The sequence below is a fragment of the Calidris pugnax genome, unplaced genomic scaffold, assembly GCF_001431845.1.
Source record: "Calidris pugnax isolate Ruff unplaced genomic scaffold, ASM143184v1 scaffold1, whole genome shotgun sequence".
Lineage (NCBI taxonomy): Eukaryota > Metazoa > Chordata > Aves > Charadriiformes > Scolopacidae > Calidris > Calidris pugnax.
In genome coordinates, this window is record NW_015090800.1 from 11,336,003 (window position 1) to 11,360,290 (window position 24,288).

Sequence of the window (24,288 nt, forward strand, 5' to 3'; positions counted from 1 at the left end):
TGACATGAAAATAAAGGCTTATTCCTAGAATGTATTTCAGAATTCCTAAAAGTTGTTGAAGTAAAAATACCTCCCTTTCCATCTCCTCTGCCAAAAAAAGGTCTGTAAGTGCTGTGATAGATATCAGAATTGCTACCTCTGTTGAATTGATCATAAAAAATTTAGATTAGTTTCCCCATTTGTTTCTCTGTACTTTCTTCCTTTTTCAACATAACTATCTCAGTCAGTGACAGCTGTGACATATTCTTTTTATTCATTTACTGCTGTGCTTTTACATTGCGATGGCAGCCTATTTTGCATATAAACATGTATCTCACAGAAAGCGGAGGGTTTAAAGAATTGCATAGGAATACAATGCACTTTCTGGAAAAAATACAAATGCCAAATTTTCTATGGCAATAAAAAAAGGAGATACAAAAATTTGTTAGACTTTTAAGACCAACCTTCCCTCCCTGTTTCACAGGAAACTATTGAAGAGCTGTACAATATGCAATCTGCCGATATTCTTCCCTTGTGTTTTAATGATTAGTTCAGTCATTTAGTCCCATCGTTGTAGTAGAAAGGCAGATCTGAGCCTTTAGAAAGAAATACTTCCTTTACAGATCTAATCTAACATCTCCCTAATTGTTCCTTTCATACAGTATTCTCCCTGCGCTCTTTGGAGCTGACTAAGGGATCCTTCATCTGAGTTTACTGTGTGCAGGACAGGATGGAAGAGGCCATTCTCCCCTGCCTTCTTTTCCCTTTTCTCACAGAGAAGTTGGTTGCTCATCTTGGGACACTGTGGGCTACCTATCCCCTTTTACTGCTTGGCCCATCTAGCACTGAGAAGATTTACTCAAATGGAACACCGGACACAGTGTTATTCAGGGTAGAATCAGTGCAGTACCTGTCAAGGTTACATGTCAGAGATTATCTGGAAATCTGTGTCTCCCACAAGAGTGCATGAAAAACTGTTGTGAATAGAAGTTTAAAGGACGTTTATGGTTCATCTCTTCTTGAGGACTCTTTTTACACTGTAATTTGGTGATTAGATTAGCTTTTCTAATTTACAGAGAGATGCAGCAGCCTAATTAACAGTCAGTTTAGTCACATCTGATTGTGGGAAGAATTAAAATGGCAGAGAACTTTAGTAACCCTCTGTTATGTTTGAGTGGAATGCTGATATTTCAGAAAGATTTAGGCCCTGATGGATGACCCTTTGAAGTCACTTGTTTTTCAGATTGTCTTCCCTGGGCCTAGGCATCTATGAATTTGTGTTCCACATTACTGTAAGTGGAAAAACTGATATTCAAACATTTAAAGTGAAACGATTATCTGAATTTTCTTTTGAAGATGGGAAAGTTATTTCCATGTTGGAATCTGAAGCCATTTGACTTCATTTAAACTGAATATTTAAAAAACTATTTCATTATTTAATCTTTGGCTTGATCTTTCTGTATTTGCTTTTACCTATTACTGTTTTGGCCAGACCCTTTCATGTAGCAAACTATAAAATAGCACCGTTGTACTATAAAACAGAGATTTTTACATACTGTTTGATATATGTGTATTATTGATATGCTAAATTTTACATACTGCATTATATGGAGGAAGAAAGAAGTTACCTATACTGTTGCAAAATAATTACCTGGAAGAATCATTAATGGTTTGAGAGCCTATGTATGCTTTAACTGCTTTTAAAAATCTTTTGTCTCACAAATTGCAATAAACTGCAATTTGAGAAGGAAAAATAAAACTGTCTTAAAAGAAATGCATCTATAACCCATATTCTGTCAAAATGCCACAGATGGAATTAATGGATGTTTAAAACTGTATATGTTACCTTACTGCTGCTGTTACTGGGAATGTCAAACTGTGCAAATATGAAGGGGTAGACAAACAATGTTATCAGACACTGTAAAACAAACAGCCTGTTGCTTGTATAGAAGTGCAAATAAAAAAAAACACCACTTAGACAAGGCTGATGAATGACTCCAGCAGCCAGTGTTCATAGGTTAATTTAGTGCAATTGGATCCATCAAAGGCCCATAATTTTTTAGGCTTTTGAGGGGCACAGGACTTTAAGAGATTTTGTGCAGGACATTTAAAACAGGTTAACAAACAGTAATACATCAACCACAGAATTTTTTAGCTCTGGGCTGGTTAAAATGTTCTGTTCTCTAAAGACTTAATATTGGAATGTTTAGTTGCATTGTTCACTGGGAGAATGCCCATTGGTTGAGATTTCATCAAGCTTATTAAACCATAGTTTTTTTTTAAGTCTTCCAATGTTTAACAAATAATTTATTTACAGCAAAGTATCCTGCAGATGGCACATTCATTCTTCATTCTTGTGGATGGCATGTTCTTACATTCTGTAGTTTCTGTTTCCTGTGTTCCCTCTACTTGTGTTCTTCAAATGCACTTCCTGGAGGTATAGAAAAAAACAATTAATCGAGATAGGTTTTAATATGCTGTATGACCACAAAACCTATATTAGTGAGAAAACAGTTGTCCTGAATGCTGGAATTTTTAGAGCCCTTCTGCCAATTCACAGAGAAATTAACTATACAAACTTCTGTACACTAAATTCTGTGTTCTCCTAGGCATAAACACTTTGATTTCTGTCATTATGGAGCTTGACAGAGGAAACATCTGCATACTGGAACCTGGATGAGCTTAAACATACAGTAGGTACCAAAGATTTTTGTTTCAGAACAAGGACATTTGGAAAAGCAGGATGTATAGGGGCCAGGGAACTTTAGAGTTGTAACTGAAGGATTTATGGAACCTCCTGGGCTTTGGTACCCAGTGGTCAGAGGTTTTCAAAATTGCTGAGTGGGACTCTGTTACCTACTTTTTGCATAAATGGCATATTAGATGTGTAAGGTTTTTGTTGGATAAGGCCTTTGGGACGATAAAAAGTGTGGGTTCACTGCAATAGCTGCAGCCAAATAATTTGTATTTTCAAAAAGAGACAGGGTGATGTGCCAGGCAAATCAAGAGTGCTTTGGAATGAATAATGCCCTCAGTTCACTGTCTTTCCATGCACAGGCCAGTTTCCAGCAGCAGCAATGGGTGTGGTATATATCTTTCAGTTTGATGTCTTTATTTGCCTTGCTGGTAAATGTTAGCTGGGCCCAAATCTTTGAACGTTCTGTACCAGACTAGAGGCAGAATTGTTAAGTAATTCTCCATATTTATAACCCTCATCAGAAGTAAAATTCTTAGTTAACTGAAATCATGTCTGTTGTCCTAAGAAAAGCCAAAAATAAAAAATCTCCCTGAGAAAGGTGAAGCATGTGTATGCAGCTCTACCACTGCATTATCTGGTATTTAAACCCTATAAAAAGGAAATGTAGTCTCTAAAATTTAAAAAATAATGAAATTTTTGCCTGCTTTTCTGATTGGCAGAAAGAAAATAGAAGCTGATTTTGTGCGTTACGGTAGTCTTGTGGGTTTTTAAAATGATTTCCAATATAAAATAGTATTCTATAAATAACTTTTCCATTTGCCTCCAGTATCTATTAGACATAAAATAAATCGGAAACTGGCAAAGGATCACAAAACTTGACCTTAAATAGAGCTGATTAATTTTCATTGGTATTGGATTGAGGTCTGATGGATATGAGTTGAATTATTATTTTCAGAATATAAAAACCCCCAACCAAGTAGTACTAGTAATTGTTAAATTAATTATACCACCACGAAGTAAGAACATTGAGCCAAAGTAAGATTTATTATCACTGACAAGCCAAATTTGTTAATAGCAAAGAATTAATAATGAAGAAATGTCTATGTTAGGAATCTGCCATTCTAGATATTCTTAGTTGAAATGCAATACTAAATGAGGAAGAGGAAATTAATCATCTAGTCACTATTCCTGTGACCAGTTCAGTAGGAAACTGACTTGTCACAGGGTAATCACATTGTCACATTGCTAATACCACTATGAAATAGCTTCTTTAACATGGATCAAATGCAGAAACAGAAATGTCAACAGAATTCTGCTTATCCATAAATTAAAATAATTCTTGCTCTTTTGTTGCCTGTTTCTCATTCAGCTTTTCCCATACTACCTTTTCCATCTTTAGTTCTCCCTAAGTTGTACCTTAGTTTTCACCCAGAAGTACTCATTCTGGATGAACCCTTCAATTTTCACTGATTTTCACTGATTTTCACTAAAATCATCATTGCAGAACTTCACAGGAGTTTGCCACTGTTAAGGATCCTCCCTTATGCTACAAATGCTTGTACTGGTAACAATGAACTAAGAAAACAGTATATCCTTGACTCATCTGCCCTGTTTTTTCCTCATGGCAACAAAGCAAATATCCTTGTCAATGCTGCCCCTAGGTGCTACTCTTTGAAGAGAATTTGCTGTCGCATAGGAAAAGTTATGTTACATTTCATTCGCAGAAAGTCATGCATTCTTAAAGGCTGCACACTTGTGATCTATAAAATGGACAGTGGGAGCCTTATTCTGAAAGAGCAGCCATTTTGCATTGCAGTGGCTTTCGAAGTATACTTAGATTGAAAATTAACTCTGTTTCCCAAGTGAAAATATAAATTCTCTTCACTACTGTTGCCTGACTTTAAAATGGCTTTATCATCCAAATAAAGCAAATCCTAAGATGCAGGAGGGTTTCAGTTGTACCTTTTAATACTGACAAGTAGATGGAAAAAGAGCTTTCGTAATACATAGGCTAGCTTTGAAATTTAGGGAAGATGACAGGTTACTTTTAGAACAATTTCTCCTGTAGAATCAGCATTTTGAGGAATAGTTATAAAGTGGCACTGGTGGTGGCAGCTGTAACATGCGTGCTAGAAAATGTTTTGACCCATATAACACATTTTTTCAAGTATGCGATGTTGATACCATAGGGAAAAAAAAAAAGTGTGAATGCCTGAATCAGGTTATCAGACCTGCATTTGCACTAGTATAGAAAAGCTTGCCTGTAACTAGAAATAAAATTGTTATCTGTGATGCTTGTGTCATTATCAGATCCTCTGAGCTGATATTCAGACCAAGACAACAAGCATGTTAAGACAAGAGATGCAAAGTGCCAACTCTGCCTAAATCAGCTCATGAACAGAGAAGCGCAGACTGCTAACCTGTCACCTTAAGCATGGGGATTTGGAGACAGGGCAGCCTTAACATAGGGATAACAACTACCTCAGTGATAGTAAGGGTCATTTAACTAAGATGGAAGGGTACTGGGAAGCATGCAGCAGCATTCTTCTATTAGGATGGACATTCAAACCTCCTATTGGCATTAAGAGATCTCTTGCTTTATTGGAAATAAGTGGAAAGTCTAATGTTTGTAGTAACAGGCATGATATCTTAGCTACGAACTCTGGGGTCTCTTTGAAAGCTTTTTGGTTCTGTGGGCAGTGTAATCAGTAACACAATAACAAGGTTGGAAAGTAAGCAATGGGAGAAAATAATTTTCTGAAAAGGCCAAGTTCTTCTATCTGTTACACCTAAAGGTTCCCTCATTGGCTTTGTAATGTGGCATGGATGTAATAGAAATTAGGATTAGTGCCATTGTGCATATTTTGGCCTGTAAGTGTATCTGTAAGTTGATACTGGGCCAATTACAAAACAATCTGCCAATCTTAGAGAGATTAATGAGAAATAACGCAATGCTTTTTCTGTTTTCTTAATGGCATTTTCTTACACTAAAATATTATCATCTTTTCCTTCTCTCTCTTATTCCCACTTAGTATTTATTTAAATTTTGAAGAATAGATAAAATCTGAAATGGATTCTTGAGAGATTCCACTTCTTATTGATATTTTGTTGGTATATGTATTTATGTGTGTTTTGCACACATAGGGCTTAAAGAATAAGGACTAAAAATTTGAGGAAGAGCAAAATTATATCAAGATGTATTCCTCCTTGGTCCTTTTTGCTCAGGGTGCATGGCATGGCATGGCATTACAGGGTTTTTTTTGCTTTTCTTTATTTACTGGAGTTTAAAATCAACCTTGCCAGTGTTCACATTCATGAAATAATTTTTGAGGTACATTGTAGCCTTAAATTGCTAAGAACTTTATGCCACTGCTTCTGTGATACTGCTTCATTCAAAAAGGTCACAATCTTTCCTCATGTACACAACTGTTGTGGAAACAGCTCAATTTCCTTTGCTTAAACAGAGAACAGTTGTTTTACTAAGTTCTATTTACTAGTTTTCCAAATTGCTGTTAAAACTTAATTCACTTAAGGGAAAATAGACTAAAGCATTTCTCAGAAGAGAAAGAAACAAATGAAAGAAATGCTAGATGGAACCACATACACCGAAGACAGAACTTTAATTCCCCTTGCACTTGTTTCACAGTTTAAACTCTGTAAAATAGTGTAAAAATAGGTGAAAACATTGCTTTGCTTTCCAGCACAAATACTAGAAGTTTCTCCCTGTTCTTACTTCTGCCTTACTACATGATGTATTTCCTCATTAAATGAGATTTTAATCTGAAAGCAATATCAACAATTATTCTAATTGCTTTAGGTTAAAACAAATACCTTGATATGTAATCCGCTTTGGTTTCTTTTGTTAAAAATTCAGGGACACCTTTCTTGGTTTTAGAAATGATGGCATATGATTAGTCTCCTCTTGAATAACTTCTGCTTATATACATAAATAACTGCAATTGGGGTAGAATTTTATAATGGATTTGAATTATATAGTTGATCACTTCCTATTTCTCATCAGTTCTGGCAAGATGAATACCTAAGAATCTCTCATTTTTTAATAGTTAGAATTCTACTGAAAGCTTTCAACAGAGCAGTCAAATAGCAAGCATGTAAACAAAACAGGCTTTGGATGAGCATAATTGGTGAGCGATCAGTAAATGAGTGAACAACAGATCCCACAGGTTGGTTGGATTATTTGATCAAATGCTTAGGTGTTCCTTATGCCTTGAAAAGTGATTATTCTTTCTCACGAATTTTCAAATGATATTTATTCCAAAAGAAAATTGCTGCAAGACTACTAGGAATATTTGCTGGATTGTGATCCTGTAAACAATTACCTTTTTGTTTAAATCTACAGGTGTTTTAATAAAATTTAATTTTTACAGTATTTTAACTGTTTGTTTTACTGGGGTCCTGTTTTGAACGGCATTGTAATTAATACAAAGTGGTGAATTACTAAATTTCAGTAGCTTAATTAAGATGGTCAGCAGCAACGTAAGGGGATTTTGAGTAATATTAAATTCCCTGAAATTTGAGGAGATTGAAAATAACTTAATGAAGATCAGTTTCACCACATAGAGCTGCAAGGTCAGTTTCACAAGATAGAGCTGCAAGGAATCAAAAAGCTTTATTTTGACTTCCTGAGGTTAAAATGTTTTGCTTTGGAAATATCAAAATATAAAATGACAGCAGTTCCAATGTGAAACTTCTGATTTTCCCTTTTCAAAACATATTTTTTTTCATTTAGTGTGGTAAAGAGCTATAGAGACCTAATGAATGTTAATAACAAAAATATTAATAATAGAAAGGTATATACATTAAAATAAATTAAATAAACTGAAAAAAGAAAGCCAATCTCCATCATAATTGGCCTTAGCGTTGTGATGGGATCCAAAATTGTTTTATTCCCCTACCTAAATAGTCCAGAACAGTTCTCCTGATTTTTTTTATTTTATTTATTTCTTCAATCTGTATGCTAAACTGAAAATCAAATTTAATCACCTAGCTTTCCTTAGGAAGCCTGGTAGAGAAAAACAGTTTCATCACATGTGATTCTTGCATATTTTGTGTCATTTCTATATTTCTGCTCATCTGCTTTTCTACTGAGGGATCTGAATGATCAGGGCAATATATTCTAGAACACAGATTGACTGAATGTGGATTATATGGATAGATCCTATTTTGTTTTAAAGAAATAATCTACCTTTGCTGATCAAATTCAGGGGAACAGAAACAAAAGATATAAAGTAAATGGCTTACTAAATCTTAGCCAGCTATGTTGCTTTTGTATAAAATCTGCTTCAGATATGATTGTTATAGTGATGTGTGAAGGCTATGGAAAAAACCACTTGTATAAAACTAAAGCATTTTCTCATTGACCAACAATTGTCCAGTTGTCACCAAGAAGACAGCTTTTCTTCTATGCCAGATTAGAGCTTTAAAAACAGACTTGCCACTTCACTGTGTATTTCTTGTACCCCAGCTTGGATATATTTATTGTCTCACGCTGGAGAAAGTGATTTGAGTGCTCCAGAAGCCTCTCAAACTGCCAACAGTTTTTTATCCCAGACAGAGTTGGTGACCCAGACAGTTAGGTGACCTCTGTAGGCTTGGGCTCAAAAAATAGAATGTATTTCAGGAAGTAGTGGGGACACACACTCTGGTGAGAGCCTGGTATCCTTTAGATAGATGACTGAGGAGGATGTTTGACTGATGGGCACTAACAGAAACTACATATTACTGTAGTTCACAACTTACTTGAGGCCCACAGTGCTGAAACCCAGCTGGAAAGATACTCTGAGTTATCCCATCTGTTCACTAAAGACTTTAGGGTGGTTAGCCTGTAGCTATCACAATGTGCTCTGATGCGTATCTCATTTCTCTCTGCAAGCGATTATGAGTGTTTGTTGCATTCACTGACTCCTCCAGTTTAAGGTAATTTTGTCATGGGCTCAGTGCAAAGAGGTTGTGAAAGCTGGGCGTCTAAATTAGGATAGAGTTAAGGTTGAATATGTGGTCCATTCTATACAGCAGTTGTGGCAATAACGAAGTGCTTATAACTGCCTTCTTTCTTCATTTCTTTTTTTGTAAATCTGTGAAGTACGCTGTGTAATACTCTTAAGTATATCATAACAATGTGTTTATTTTTTATTTTTCAATATATTTTTATAGTTATTTGTGGGTAAAGGTCTTACAAAAGGACAAATAACGGTCCTATAGAGAAACAAGTATTTTGCTTATTAGCTACAAACAAACAAAACTCTAAGCCTACAGTCTCTCTAATTGGAATAAAACTAGTTCTTGGTGTTGGCCTTGTATCAGCAAATAGGTAATTTGGGGATCCCAGCTCACATTAATCATTCATTGCCTGGCCCTTATCATTCAGATTTGTGTGTGTAGTGTAGCAGCACTTTTTTGTAATGTAATGACTAAAGATCAGCATTAACATAACCTACAATCAGAAGAAGAGTCCTGCTCCATTGAAGTGAGTTATTCTACCAAATTGTGCATAGCAGGAACGATCTGCTCAGGGAATTGGGAAAGTAGACCACTTAAAAAAACCCTTAAACCAAAATCCAAATCCTGGATTTGTCTATTAAAAAAGTTATGAGGAGATGCCAAATAAAAACTACATTAGAATGAAAATCTTAGAAACTGGTTAAGTGTGAAATCTGAGAGTAACTGCACAACATCTTGTATATTCCACTTAATTCTACCTTAAATCTTGTATGTAAACCAGAAAATATAAAAAGGTCATATATATTGTCTTAGATATATTCATTCACTTTATATATGTATCTCCTATATAACATGTAATACTAAGAGAGAAGAATATTCTAAAGCATACAAAATTGCTCAACTGAAAGATAACTTGACTTTAATATAATTATTTTTTTAATTAAAATCAGTGACATATAAGCACTATGAATTTACTAAATGTATTCATATCAGGGGAGCCTATCCAAAGAAGAAAGTATGAACATAATATTGTCTTTTTTAAAAGGCATGTACAGCTGCCTGTAAAAAGAAAAAAGAAAAAATAATTACATGAGAATATGTACCAGAGCTTTTTCACAAAATTTTCTGTTTAGTTATTTTCATAACGAATTGTTTCCCTTCTCTTCCCTTCCCTGTATTTTCCTTGTATCTATCATAAATCTGACTAATAGGTTCTCCTACCCTTGCTGTATTTTGTTTCCTGAATCTAATTTTCTCCATCCACAGATATTAGTGAAAACTTCAGTTTGTTTTTCCCATCAGATTTCTGCTATTTTATCATCAAGTTCCCATCAAGAAGCATTTATGATTTTTTCTGTTTCTGTTCACCTCCTTCTTTCCCCACACCTTTTCTTTAAAGGTGTTGGTTTTTTTAATATTATTTTTTCTCTAATTTTATTTTCTCTCTATTTTTCTCAAAATTCTGTCTTTTCTGTGTGATGCGCCATGGTTCATTCAGTTCTTCAATATTTATCATCTTCTCAGCTGCTTTGATCTAATTCTCTCCCCCCCTTTTTTTTTCCTCTGCTCCTCATTGTCTTTTTACTGGCCTTTTCATGTCTTGATTTTTTTTCTCCTTTTAATTTTCTGGATTAATTCTTCTGCACCAAGTTCTCTCCATTACTACATACTCCCTCTAATTTTTTCCTTCTTCCAGTATCCCCTCTTGAACACTGCCTCCTCTGCTGCTGCTGAAAGATGCAAGGCCCTTCTTCTATTCCTTCCCATTTGTACTAAAAGTGTTTTTCTGCCTATCTTTCAAATTAGGAAAAGGACAACTGCCTAAAGAATGACATCATTCTTTCGCCCTCCAAAGAAAGTGGTGTGGAGAGCTGGCAGGTATCTTGTCTCCTCATATTTGAAGTTACAGAATGTTTTACACATCACCTTAGCCACATCACTGGCCAAGCTTGTTTTCTTCTTCTCCTGCAAGTCTTAAATGTATGTGTGCCCAGAGAGGAGTAAACCAGAGGGTTTTCTTGCCTAAGGTTGAGTTCTACCTGAAGAAGACTTAACTTGTTGTCACATGTGCCTTCTGAGATGTTCATGGCTAAGTTGATACTTCCCGGGAAGAATCATACAGCTATTACTTTTTAAAGTTAAAAACTCTTCAGGAAGAGGTGAAAGGTTTGCATTCTATGGATTGACTTATGGAAAAAAAATGGAGGCTGGAACAATTACAATTGTTCTTTTCATAAAGATGATATTAAGGAAATTACTATATAGTGCTAGTTTCCTGAGTTCCTATGTAATCTTTGGATTTCATGCAGTTCCATTTCTTACAAGAAAAAATTTTCAGATAACTGTAGGAGTGGGGCCAATGTATGTGTAGGACAGACAGGGTCAGCAGCAATAAAATATATCACTAGAGGCTTACAGCAGATGACAGAAAGCATGTAAAACAGATGTTCACAACTCAAACGGGAGAGACAGTTGGACTTGAGCTTAATGGTAGCCTAATCTATGATGGGTTTTTTGAGCTGTAGGCTCTATTGAGGAGAGATGAGATTTAACTACATATATGTACAGTATATCTAGTATGACAGCAAAAAAAATCTGGATACTCTGAACTCCTCAACTATACAAATAGTACCAATGAATATTTGAAATTCTTAGAGAATATACATGTTAAACATTAAATAGTTAAAATAAAGTATGTAAGGATTTCAGTGACCATCCAGTTAATTTAGTTCTGATAAACAAATAATAAAAAAAAGACCAAAATAATGATGAAAGAAAAAAATTATTTGTTCATTTACGTGTAAAATGAATGGCAGAAAAGCTGCATTTTCCCTCTAGATCTCACTCACTCTACATCTTTCTGACAAGGAAGGATGAGTGAGGAGGTTCTGGATAGATCAGTTGTTAAATATTCAGTGTTTGGTTTCTCTTTTGAAAGAAGTCTTAGGTGCTATTTCTGATTGGATGATGTGAGTACTTGTCATTTATTATCTAGTAGCAGGATAAAGCCTCACAACTGCTATCTTAGCAATACCATTCATTATTCAGTGTTCTAAGACATGAGATAGAACACACCATTTCCTACTTATTTCCTATGACAGACAATATTTTCCAAATCCCCACTAAATCTCAGTGTCCCTAGTAGGCAGAACACATCAGTTGTTTGCTATGTTACCAGCCTTGACAGAATTTTCCTTCCCTAAAATAGGTAGGGCTGGGGTTTTGGGGGGCTTTTTTATTTGTTTGTTTTGTTGTTTTTTTTCCCAACCTGGCCTACCTTTTGTGCTTTTGGCATATCAGTGTGGCGCTGAGCACGTACAGAGCGTGCAGATTTAGGTGGCTTTATTGGAGCACAATACATCTCCAGCCTCCTCAGGTCACAACTCTGGAAGCAGCATTCATCCACTATTCCCTTGTGGTGTAAGCGTCTACTGCTGGATCCATACCCTGTAGGCTTACCTATTCAAAACACAAATGGAAAGTTTTTATGTTAGAAAGAAAATACAAAGATCTCAGCAGCAATCATATAAAGTTGCATTATTTTAACTGAATCACCAGTGACATTTGTAGAGGCTGCCTGTGTGTACCTATTCTAAGACCCTGTTCTCTATACAGCTTTGAAAGATATTCCTGGAAATGGCCAGCTTTGATCTCTGTCTATGGATGGTTGCTATTTAAGCAGTTGAGCAAAATGACATCTTCTTAGAAAAGTATTATTAAAAGATTTTCTTGAACTGTTTTGGCACCAAAAATGGAGAGGGAAGGCAGTTAAAAATTGGCATTTAGAAGCCTTGCAAAGGAAATTTGCCCTTTAGCTTTTGGATGAAAACTGATTGTTGAGCTGACTGAGGTAGCTGGTGTTTAAAGATCATAGATTATGCTTGTGTTGTAGGCAAGTATTTTCTAATGAAAAAGGCTACTCTGAGCCACTATGTGAAGTCAGTGTGTTCCAAAGGAAAGATAAATATTGTATACTACTGCACAGGCTGTAAGATCTGCAAGCTCAGAAACTAGTGGGAAGCAGGAAATAAACTAACAAAATAACCAAAGAAATGCAGAAAAAATAGGAAGATGGCTTATGGAAGGTTAAAAGCAGAAGGTTTTCCATTTTATAGCTTTACGCAAGATAGGAAATCGGACTGACATAACATGGTCTTTCCTGTGTTTTGTGTTTGCACTGGGCGTCTCTAGAAACTACTTGATTGGCAGATGTTTTGCATTTTTCACTCAAATGCAATAAAGGGTCACATTTTTATTCATAGAACTTTTACACTCTTCTCTCTTCTTTCAGTGATTTATGATTTCTTTAGTAACTGTTGATTTCTCTGCTTTATTACGCAAAGATTACAGACCCATTGTTTCCTGGGTTTGTATGCAGCCCAGTTGGATGTGCAGTTGCCCTTTTATGACTAACTAAAACTGAAGGAACAGTATATTCACCCAAAAAAGTAGTTGTTTACTTACTACGTCTATTTTAAAGTTCTGGTAGAATTTGGTTTCAGACAGTAAAATTCTGAAAAGGTTAAATGTTTTGTTTTGACAGTTTCAGCATTAAATGTTTCCATTTACAGAATGACCCACATTGGTTAAGAACCCAAAAATATGGAAAAAAGGAAAGAAAATTGCACCAAGATCCAAAAAATGAAGTAACTCAATTCAGTTAGCTCTACCAATTTTTTTCTTGCTTTTTTTTTTCCCCTTCGGTTTTATCACTGAGGCCAAAAAAATCTGTTATTCACAGAATTTGGGAGGAGTTTACATTTTCAGAAACTACTCAAACTAGATAAAGGATAAAGGTATCAAAAAAGATGAAAATTCAGTTTCTCTTTGGAAAATTATTGCCTCCAATGCTTATACAGCAAATTCTAGATTAATATCCGTGTACTTGTCTTGCAGTTGGCAATTTGAAGACAACATTGCATTTTGCAATTCTCTGTGATTAAAACATACGTCCACTGATGAAGAACCCTTGAGGCCTTAGTATATCCATAAATGGAAAGACCTCTAGTGGTAAAGTATGTCTAATGTTTTAGCCAGCAACACAGTCAGCTAAGAAATAACTATTCCTATGAGCTTTGTAAACCCAGACAATAGGTTTTTAAATGTCTTTTCTTCCAGGGACTATAAATTAAACAAAAAGAAAAACATGCTTACTTAGTATATTGCAATCCACTGAGGGCCTCTATACTGTACATTGCCTGCTAAATTATTTGTTTCATAAGACTGAACAGAACACCAAGCCAGGAGTAGATTACAGTAATATTTTGATTTTTCTGTGTGCGTGTGTGTTGTTTTCCATGTCTCACCGAAAAGTATTATAAATATTAAGACACAAAGTTTTGGGTTTGGGTTGTTTTTTTTTTTTCCAGGCTATTTTCCTTCACTGAGTTATAATAGAAATACAAGCTTTTCCCTGGAGATTTTTCTGAAGTCTGTAAATCAGGCTGTCTTGGCCTAATATTTTTAAAATTTAGCAGTCATGATAAAATGTGGAGTGTTGTTATGGTGAGGGATACTCAGAGCTCTTCCACATTTTGTCTTGCTCCCATTTAAAACATGGAAGGGCAAATCCTGTTCATGGATATGCAGGTGTAGCTCTTCCTAATAGATACAGCTGAACGGTAGGTACAAATAGTTGATTAGTTAGCTTACTTTTCTCAGTCTGCCAATTTTTCATAAACAAATATACTCTAAAAGATTCTGTTCAAATATTTTCCTTTAAATGGTATTTCATAGCAATGAACAGACATGGAGGTTTGGTTGTTTCTGTGGATACTGCTAAGAGTAAAAATAAGGATGGACAGTTCACTGGTTAGTTTCATCTGTCTTAACATGACCTTTCTGCCTAGAAAAGAAGTTGCCAATAAAAAAAATTCTATCAGTCCAATAAAAGATTTTATCATAGAATTGTTTAGGTTGGAAAAGATCAGGAAGTCCAACTATTAACCTGGTGTCCCTAAACACCATGTCTACACATCTTTTAAATACCTCCAGGGATGGTTACTCAACCACTTCCCTGGGCAGTCCGTTTCACTGCTTGACAACCCTTTCAGTGAAGAAATTTTCCCTAATATCAAATCTAAACCTCCCCTTGATGCAACTTGAGGCCAATTCCTCTTGTTCTTTCACTTGTTACTTGAGAGAAGAGGTTGTTGTAATATTTTGTGTTTCTAAGAATCTTACAAATGTTAGTTCCTCATGACATTCATGCTAGCTAGATAATATTATCTCCAGGTGACAAAATTTAGAATCAATAGTATGAAATGTGTTGGCCAGGAACTTCCATGAGTTAACAATAGAATTTGATATAAGAAATCATCCTTCCATGAGTAGCAAGACTATAAATGTCTTTATCATGTACAATCTATTAGAAAAATAAGTGTCCTTGTTCTTTGCTGAAGCCAGTTTTCTACTCTGTAGAACATTTATTGGGGCATTTTTTCTCAGTGGTACGTTTTGGTCAGAATGATCTTCTAAGAGGCACTAATGACTAATAGTGGCATTTTTTGATATATGAGGGGCTTATAAGGGAAATAGTCAAATGAAATTTAAAGTTTAGAAGATCAGAAAATTCTGTTGTTTAGTATGTTTAACATTTAGCTTTGTCATGATTAAAGCTAAAGATGAAATGGTTGGCAGAAGTGATTGGTTTGGTTTTTTGTGGAAAATGTTTCATGTCTTTTAACAATCAATAGTTTTGATTTGCCTGTGTTGAGCCTGTACTTATACAACATTACTTGTATTTTGCAATTTTAAATTTAGCATAATTATATAATCTGGTGCTTTCTTTCCTTAATTATTTTTGATTCAAGACATAAGAAAAGACAATGATATACAATGGGTTATGTAGCTATCAGTTTATCAGTATAATTTCTTGTATGAGATTTATGACTTTTTGGTAAATGCAGTCATTTCAACAGGAATATGTTTGATTTTTCTTTGATGGTACACAAAGTAGAGGAACTAGAGCCATGTACTCTAACTTTTAATAACATCACATATGTATTTGTGTATAATGTCTTCTGACAGTAAGACCAGTAAAAAATAAGTAAAAAGACATGATTGTGGACTCTACTTCTAAGAAGTATCTGATGTCTAAATTAATTTTAGAAGAATAAATTTTAAATTGCTGCTGAGCTCCCAAGTGCTGCAGTGTACAAAAGATGCTACCACAGATGTAGATAAAGAATTACAAGGAGATACTAGCACTTCTACAGATATTATCAGCATTTGGCCCATCGCCTTCTGGAAGGATTGCAGGATCAGATGGTCCCAGTTCATCAAGTTACCAAACTATGTACTTAGATCTAGGCAAATGTTCAAGCTTCTACATGGTCTGTTGGACTAAAGCACATATTCAACTGTAAGAACATGCCTGAGTGCTCTCCTACGTAGGAACTTACATAACTGAGCACTTAAGTTTCAATTTCTAGACCAAAATCATATTAGTAAACATGTTCTGCACATTTAATACCAGTTCACTCTTTCTTAAATTTTTTTTTTTACGATATTGCCTTAAAATACTGACTGATCCTGCTGTGTCAGTATACTGGGCACCCGTATAGTTCTTCCTCATCTTTCTGACACAATTGGAGTGCTGCCTTCCAGCTGTTATCAAAAAGTCTCTTATACTTACTCAACCTTCAAAGTGCTGCCTGTGGACATATAACAGTCCTAGGCATTCCTTTTTGCTGACGTACACTGATTTCCTTGGAGGTTTCTTTCCTTTTTTGTTAGTTGCTAGCTCAAAAGAGGTTTTATATCATGTGGGTCAAAGTTTACTTAATAGAAATTTTGGCTCCCATTTAATCTTCTCTACCAAATATGTGAATGTTTCTTTCCATGTGCTACAAGCAGATAGAAAGTCTAGTCACACTGTTCTGAAGTCCCTGAAAGCAGGCCAAGGTACAGGATTCCAATAGTTAAACAGCTGGCTTCTGTACTAACAGCACTTCCCTTTAAATAATGCAAAGTCAGTGGAGTAATTCAGTAGGGCTCCTTTACACTTGATTTCTTTGTTCCCCACCCCTTTCCCTCCAAAACATCCCACTGATGCTGCCATTGGTTCTGCTCTACTGATGGTTTCAATGTGAGAAGCACTGGTGGAGATGGATGGTAGAAGTTTCAGTTGTCAAACTATCTAGACATTCTGTGGAGAATGATAATCTGCTGTTGTAGAATTAACATTAGGAAATTACATGAGAAATAATGAGAAAAGCCCAGGATAAAGACAAAGTTAATCTCCTGTTTAGAGGACTCTAGGAAGAACTGGGATACTGAGTCCTGGAGCTTTTCTGTAAGGCTTTAGGTTTGCTGTCTTAGAACATATGTCAATAGAACCTGAGAATGCCATTTAGACCGTAATTTAGGAAAACATTCTAAATCTGAAAAACAGTGAATTTATTCTTAACCTGCTATTAGAGTAAATCTCCAGCTATAACTGCACCTTTTAAAGTAATGTGAAAAGCTAATGACCTATTAGTGTACTATAATCTTGTACTGAGAAACTCAAAATGTTTCTATCAAAACATCACGATAATATAATTTGTAAAATTTTGAAGCATTGGTAGCGGTTTTGGGCTACCCAGAAAGGTGTAATGACAAACCTTTTTTCTCATTTACCATTGTGTCCAGTTTGTGGTTTACAGTGCCTGGATGCATGTAAGCATACTATGAAGCAGTAGTTCAGTCAGATGTTTTCTGTGGCCTGAACAACACGGTTGAGAGTTGATGGTGCTATATTACAATGTAGGAACTGAACTAACACATCCTGTACGCTAGGTCCAGACTGGGACCTGGTGGTTGGAGTATTTCTGAGTTGTATGTACTGTGTGCCTTATGGTGGCACAGAAGACTAGGGATGCTGAGTTTGAGATTGATTTTACTCAGCTTTACTTTCTGAAAGTTAAGGATCTAGTCTAAGATATTCAAGTCAACAAGTAGGTGTGTCTGGAGAATGACTTATTCCTGTTTTGAATGCTTAAATGAAATGAATTGTTCTCTGGAAGAGCCCATGTTCTTTCATCAACTACAGATAAAGATACTTGATCTAGTCTTAGAGTATACACACAACTTCTTCTAGGTAACTGAAGTAAAAGAAAATGAATTCCATTGAAAGTGATTTGTCGTAAATCACAAAATGTATGTCACTGGTGGACTACAAAGCCATTCTCTTTTATTTCCATTTTAACAGTTAAATACAATGACACATATTATTCTAAAAAGAACACCAGCCAGTCTACTGTTTAATTATGTATTTCCATACCTCTTTAACTATGTTCTGTATATCCGCCTGGTATTCTTGTCTATTTTTGCGTTATAAATACATGCATATGCAAAATAAGAGATTGTTGGTATCACTTTTCATCTCGTGATCTTAGACAAACAGTTTAATGTTATATTGGTAATACTTCTTGAGGGTACTCTGGGATTTCTAATCTGTATTTGGAAAATTATGAGTCAATGTTCAATCAGCAGGAAATGCCTGTATTTTGATACTTCTATGAACTGTTAAAACAAACAAACAAACAACAAATCTTGTGAACTGTTGTAAAGTCCCTTAACAGAAATACCTCAAGGTTTAAACATTGCAAAGTAGGCAATCTGATTTTCATGTAAATAAGTTGCATGCATTTTGAAGCTACAATATTTAATATTTAGCTTCCATTTTCCTTCAATGTTTTGTTAGTGCCAAAAAATAATTATGCTTAGACTGGTTTTTGTTTGTATTCATCAAAATGAGCATATATTAGCATTTATAAATGCTCAATGAGTGAATGCTCTAGCTCTGAAGTCTAATTTAATATGCATGAGAATAGAGGATAAGCTTTATCAGTATGCACAAGTAAAATCTTTATGAAAGCATATGCATTTGTTAATATTGAGATATTGCACTAGAGCTACTGCTTTGTGGAATACTGGGTTGCATTAATTACTGAGTCTAAGGCAAGATGTTTGCTCATTGCTCTTAAATTCTAGGTGAGTAAGACTGGGAAAGCATAGGCACTCAGTACTAATCTGTAAGAGAAATCTATCAAGACTTCACAGAGTATTTTGTCTGAATAATTAGGATTTATAAACTGGACCTAATGAAAGAATGAAAACTCTTTGAGGTTTCAAATGGAGAGTAAAGCAACTATTTCACTTCTTTAACATCATTTAGCTCACAAATGTAGATTTATTCTGAAAGATGTCTTCTTTTTTAATTTATATGTCTGTGTTTATTTAGTCTGCCACACAGTTGAAGAAAGTAACTTTTTCCTTTAGAAATATGCTTTCAGAAGCATATTTTTCTTCATTGTGTATTTAATTGGAAAAGAAAAAATCCTCTTCCTCTAAACTTATTTCCAAAGTACAGCACTTGTAACAATTTCCTCTCACATATAGCTGCACTGTACTCTGTCCTTTTTATGGAACGCTGCTTTGGAGGCCATTAAGTACACTGAGCATGTGATAGAGCCATTATGCTTCACACAGTAGTTCCTAAGCCAGTTGCAACGTGTGAAGAGAAAGACCTAGAGTTTTGTGAGTATTGCACTAGGATACAAAACGGAAATTTCAGAGTTTAGAATTCTTTTGAGGAAAAAAATAGCAGAAAGAGTGAGAAACAATATAATGTATTATTTTACACCAATTCAGTGCTCTAGAGGGTGAAAACCTTGCCAACCTAGCACAATTTACAAGCCTACGTCAGATTCCAGGGCTGGAAAGTGCCAGATGCTGCCAATATATATATATTTTGGCAAGAGAAATGCTTTGCTGGAAAGAAATTCACTATTACAAGAATAGCCAGGTTTATCAGGGTTTGGGAAAAGATAATTAGAAACCAGCAGGCCATTGTTAGATTTGAATATTGCCCCCCTAGTGCATCAAGGACACTGGTAATCCAGTCATCCATCCACAATGAAAATATATTCTCTGTTCTTGTATATGCTCTAACAGTAAATAATTACTGCTTACCCTTGTGTGTGGTGAAAGGATGATCAATCAAGACAGGACCTTTCATACCCTTCTCATCCTGTAGCCAATACAAAACTGCCTTTTATTTGGATTACCAAATGAAGAACAATGCAAAAACCACAATTGGGTGAAATCTTAGTATCACTGAAATCACTGGGAAATCTCTTAGTGCACTCAGGATTATGTCCTGATGAATTAGGTGCCAGAAGCTACTTATATATAACCTAATCCCAGGTCTGTTAAAGTCAGTGAAAAGACTTCCACTGCCCTTAGTAGGCTTTGCATCAGGCTGGTAACGAACAATCACTTGCTTTGTCTTCCAACCTTACAGTTCAGTGAGTAAATACTATCTTAATGGCATCTAGAAAGACTTGCAGGGAGTAGATGTGATGTGATTCCTTGAAGGAGGTAAGAACAAAAGAATACTGATGTGAAGTAGGAAGCACTGCTATGTGATTAACACCACTGACCACGAAACAAGCAGTACTTTGCTTTGCACTGTGTAATCAAGATTTTTATCTCTATAGGTACTCTTTCTCAGCTATATTCTGAGAAATTAATAATAAATAGCAAACACGGTACTCTTGTTACTGCATTTTGGAATCACCATCGGGTTAGAGGCAGAAGCTGTGAATGGTTGTATCATTAAATAACTCCTGACTAATACCTTTCACACTATCCAGGAGTGTACCTATTGACACATGTTATAATTTTTATTTCTGTTTATACATTGGTAGTGCTTACAGGAGGGTTAATCAGTTGAGAGCAGGCCCCTGTCATCTACTCTAGAGGCAGACAATTTTCATTCCCTTATTAAAAACAAGTGTGACAATAGAAAAGAAAGCAGGAGGGGGAAAGAAGATAAAAGCAAGGGCCTGGCCCACTCCTCACTTAGTCTAGTTTTATTTTTGTCTAATGGAGTTAACTTCAGTTGATTTACTCAAATGTGCTCTAAGCTCTAGAGCTATAAGCTCTGTTTAGTTAGATCTGATATCATTGCCAAGGGCTTTGTCAGCAAGAAGCATCCAACCTTCTGCAATGGTGCATCAACAGAGCATAAGGAATAAGCAAGATTCAGCTTTGTACCTCTGCAGTATTGTCTGGATCTTGTTTAGACTGTCAGTTACTGAACTTTTCTGTACAAGTCAGAATGACATTAATTACTTCAAAAATTGCTTTCAACATGGTAAGATGACTTAATACTTTTGATAAAAGTCCAGCATGTAGTTTTCTCATGGCCAACACTTTAAATATGAATTATTTTCCAGAAAACTTATTTTTGATTGTCTGCTACTTTTGGCATATAGGGAAACTTTTACTTGTAAAGATTGACTTACAAGGTTCCTAATTAGCAAGGACAAATTAACCACTACATTCAGAAAAGGAATTAAGACAGAAAGATTAGGAGACAGATTCTTTTGTCTTCACTGATGTTAAACAGCACTTTATCTTAAATTAAAACAGGTCTTTGCAGAGAAAAACAGTACTTAATTTTGAGTAATATTTATGGAATCTACCTATCAATTATTTGCACAGGAAAAGTCTGTGACAGTGCCAGGAACAGAACCTACATCAAAATAAGCACTGGGCCAATGATTTAACCATATACCTGTCTTCCTTTAACCTTATTTTTGAGTCCGTAGGGCATGTAAGAATCTAATCTTGAAATGAAACATTCCTTTGAGGTCATGATGCTCCTGTTAAACTTGTCTAACGAGATAAAAGAAGTGAAACTTTCCAGTGGAGTACATAGTCATTAGGGAGTGAGGGTGAAGTCATTGGGATGAGAAAGGGACAGTGAGTTGTGTCTGGAAACGAAACGAGATCCAAACCCAGCAAAAATATCCCATTATGCTTGATTCAGCTTTCATTCACGCTGATTCTCTAGCAGTTGTAGCTCTATTCTGTAGTGATTTAATACTGCAATAGGAGGTAGGAGAATCAGTTCTAGTGGCAGGAACATAAAAGAAGTCACTGCTGAATAATAAATGAAACTGCTCTCATTCTCCTTGACCATCCAGCTCACCTTGTTGTTACTGAAGACATGCAGGGGGATTGTAAAGGAACACTGGCATAGTGCAGGGAAAAGTTGGTTCCAGTATAACAACTTAAATACCAAAAACTACAGTTTCCATAGGATCTTATAAAATGGAAGTGCTTATAGGCAGTAGAATTGGTTTATGAAATAAATAGGAAGTTATCCTTCTTTTACAGGGCTTACAATGCCCTCTCCAGTCACAATTTTTTAAAGGGAATGTGGTTTCTGAGTAAATTTCTCACTTGCTAAGTTTCAATGGCCTTTTCAGGGAAGTTCAAAGGTTTTATAAGTTCATTTCCATTTAATGAGAAGGTTTTTTAAGTAACCAGGATTATTCCTTTCTTTTACTATTTCCCTTCCAACTTGTTCAGACTTGATTAATGACTGAAACCTCCACATCAGTTAAAGATATTTTTCAATGGCTTCTCTTATTTGACAATCTTGCTGCCCTTTTGTTTCACTAGGTTTGTTCTGTGTGTCATACAGGAATACTACACACTTTAAAAGGGCTGTGGCAGTGTTGAAGTTGATCTGGCTTTTAAATGCCACATGCTCACTGACTTCTTCTGAGCCACAACTTTCTGCATCCACAATCATTTAAGCAAGGGAACCCAGTTCAAGAGAAAAGAAGTAGGATGAATAAGTATGCTTACAATGGTGTAGACTTCTTCGTTTATCTTATTGGTGTACTGATGTGTGGCCTTAATGGTGACTGTGTAAACGCTAACTCTGTTCAATGTGCTTCTGTCTACAAAATTATTTTTCCCAACACTGGGCGCCTGCTTTTGCACATCGTGACATCCACTTCATCAGGCTGAGCCTATCCCTGCTCAAAAGCTATGGTGGTTATGCAAAAAAAGAAAAAAAGGTATTTTTGAAAAGTAAAAAAAATACTTGCCTCAAGCATACTTGGCCAGTGGAGGGCTTACATGGTATCACAGAAAATGGGAAAGTAGAACCAAGTAATTCCATTGAAATGCATTTCTAAAGATCTCTTTTTTTCCTGCATTAGCTATTGGAAATCACAGCCATTTTTAATTCTCAAGCTTCAACACCTATTACTCGATTTTTGTTCCTTTAAGTGATAATAAAACTCAGTCAGCAGGATTTTGAAGAAAGCTTTTTGATCATCTGAAAGCATAGTTTCTGAGTTGTGTCTGAAAATATTTCTTGGATATAGGCATCAGTATTAAGACCTTTTCAAATGTTTTTGTTCTGAGTCTTTAGATATTTAGTTCTGTAGTTACAAGTTAATTAGCTGTATTTAAACGTAATAATCCAGTATTCAAATATGACATTAAGAGTCAAGCTGTACAAAGGGAAATTATGTTCAGGCATACTCTGTTGGTACTAAAAATTTGACTTGATCACAAATATTTTCAAATAACTATCCTTAAGTAGTTAGTTGTAGTTAATCCTTCTATTAAAATTGATACTGGCATACGTAAAACAAATCAAATACGTAAAACAATATCAAATAAAACAATATTTCTACACAAAAAATCACCAAAACACCAAAATCCTTGTATTTTCTCCTTCTTTGCTAATTTGTCTAATTTGATACAACTAAAGGAATGGGCAAATATCCAGGGGAGGCTAAATCTTTTCAGATATTATAGATGTGCTGCTAAAAAGTGTGTTTTTCTAATAACATATTCAAATTAACTTTGTCGTTTTCCACTCAAATCTCATTAGAAAGTGGAATAATCTATACAGTTTCCTCTGACACTGCCTCCTAAAAGTGCTATTTATTATTGTAGCCTCCTGCACTTTTACTATTTATACACGTTGAGTGTGGATGTAGAGGTCAGCAATACAGTATTTCTTTCTCTTAGTCCTTCTGTACCACAACTTTTTAGAGTTCTTTCCATTGAGAGTGATTTTTGGATAAAATTAGACCATTGCTCTCCCTGAACCTTTGGTCAAAATGTATACCAAATTAAAGTTTTCTGTGGTTTGGGAAAGTTGGGTTATTTTTTTTCCCTGTTGTATTTCATTTTGCATTCCTTTGAACTCCTCTTTGCTAGCCAGAAAAGGAGGTGCCAAAATAACCCAAGGAGGCTATGCAGCCTGTCCGGAAGTGATAAGTTCAGCAAGTTTAGTGAGAGTGGCTGTTTATGTAAGATTTCTAGCACAAGATCCTTAACCAGGGTGATACTCATTTTCCCCTTTTGTGAGATTCAGAAAAGTTTCAGGTTAGCATCTGGATAAAATCCTAAATGGAAATAAAATGAAGTCACTTTTACAGTTCTATTTGTCTAAGATGGGTCTGTTTTCTTTTCTTTGCTTCTAAATGATTAAATTGCATCTCTTGTGATTTTGGTTAATTATTTGCAATCTCTCCTCATCTGTCACTTGCTTATGCCTCTCATGCATTACTTGTCGTCTTCTAATATCACTTCATAACTTTTCTAATTAATTTCCTAAATTCATTCCAGCATTCTAGGTATTCTTTGTTTATCCCTCTAGCTGTTAGACAGCAGGGCATTAAATAAGTTGTTATCAATTTAAACTTCGTAATTGTTTTAACTTTCCACCCAGCATCATAAAACTGCTATGCAATCAACTGTGATCACTCTAAAGACTAAAAACACAGAAATAAACTATTGCATATGGTTTTCTTTATACAACTTCAGAATAATATTGTCTTTAG

The 24,288-nt window shown here is 35.3% G+C and overlaps 1 protein-coding gene across 1 annotated transcript in view; it reads right to left on the reverse strand.

The window, feature by feature from the left end:
* Positions 1-1,989: 1,989 nt before the first annotated feature.
* IGF1 (insulin like growth factor 1) overlaps positions 1,990-24,288 on the reverse strand; it is a 50,040-nt gene continuing 27,741 nt past the window's right edge. Inside the window, exons 3-4 of the mRNA XM_014937504.1 lie at positions 11,916-12,097; positions 1,990-2,410 (exon numbers count right to left, since the gene is read on the reverse strand). Of these exons, the coding sequence (XP_014792990.1) occupies positions 2,351-2,410; positions 11,916-12,097 (242 nt within the window). The 3' untranslated portion in view covers positions 1,990-2,350. The remainder of the gene's footprint in view (positions 2,411-11,915; positions 12,098-24,288) is intronic.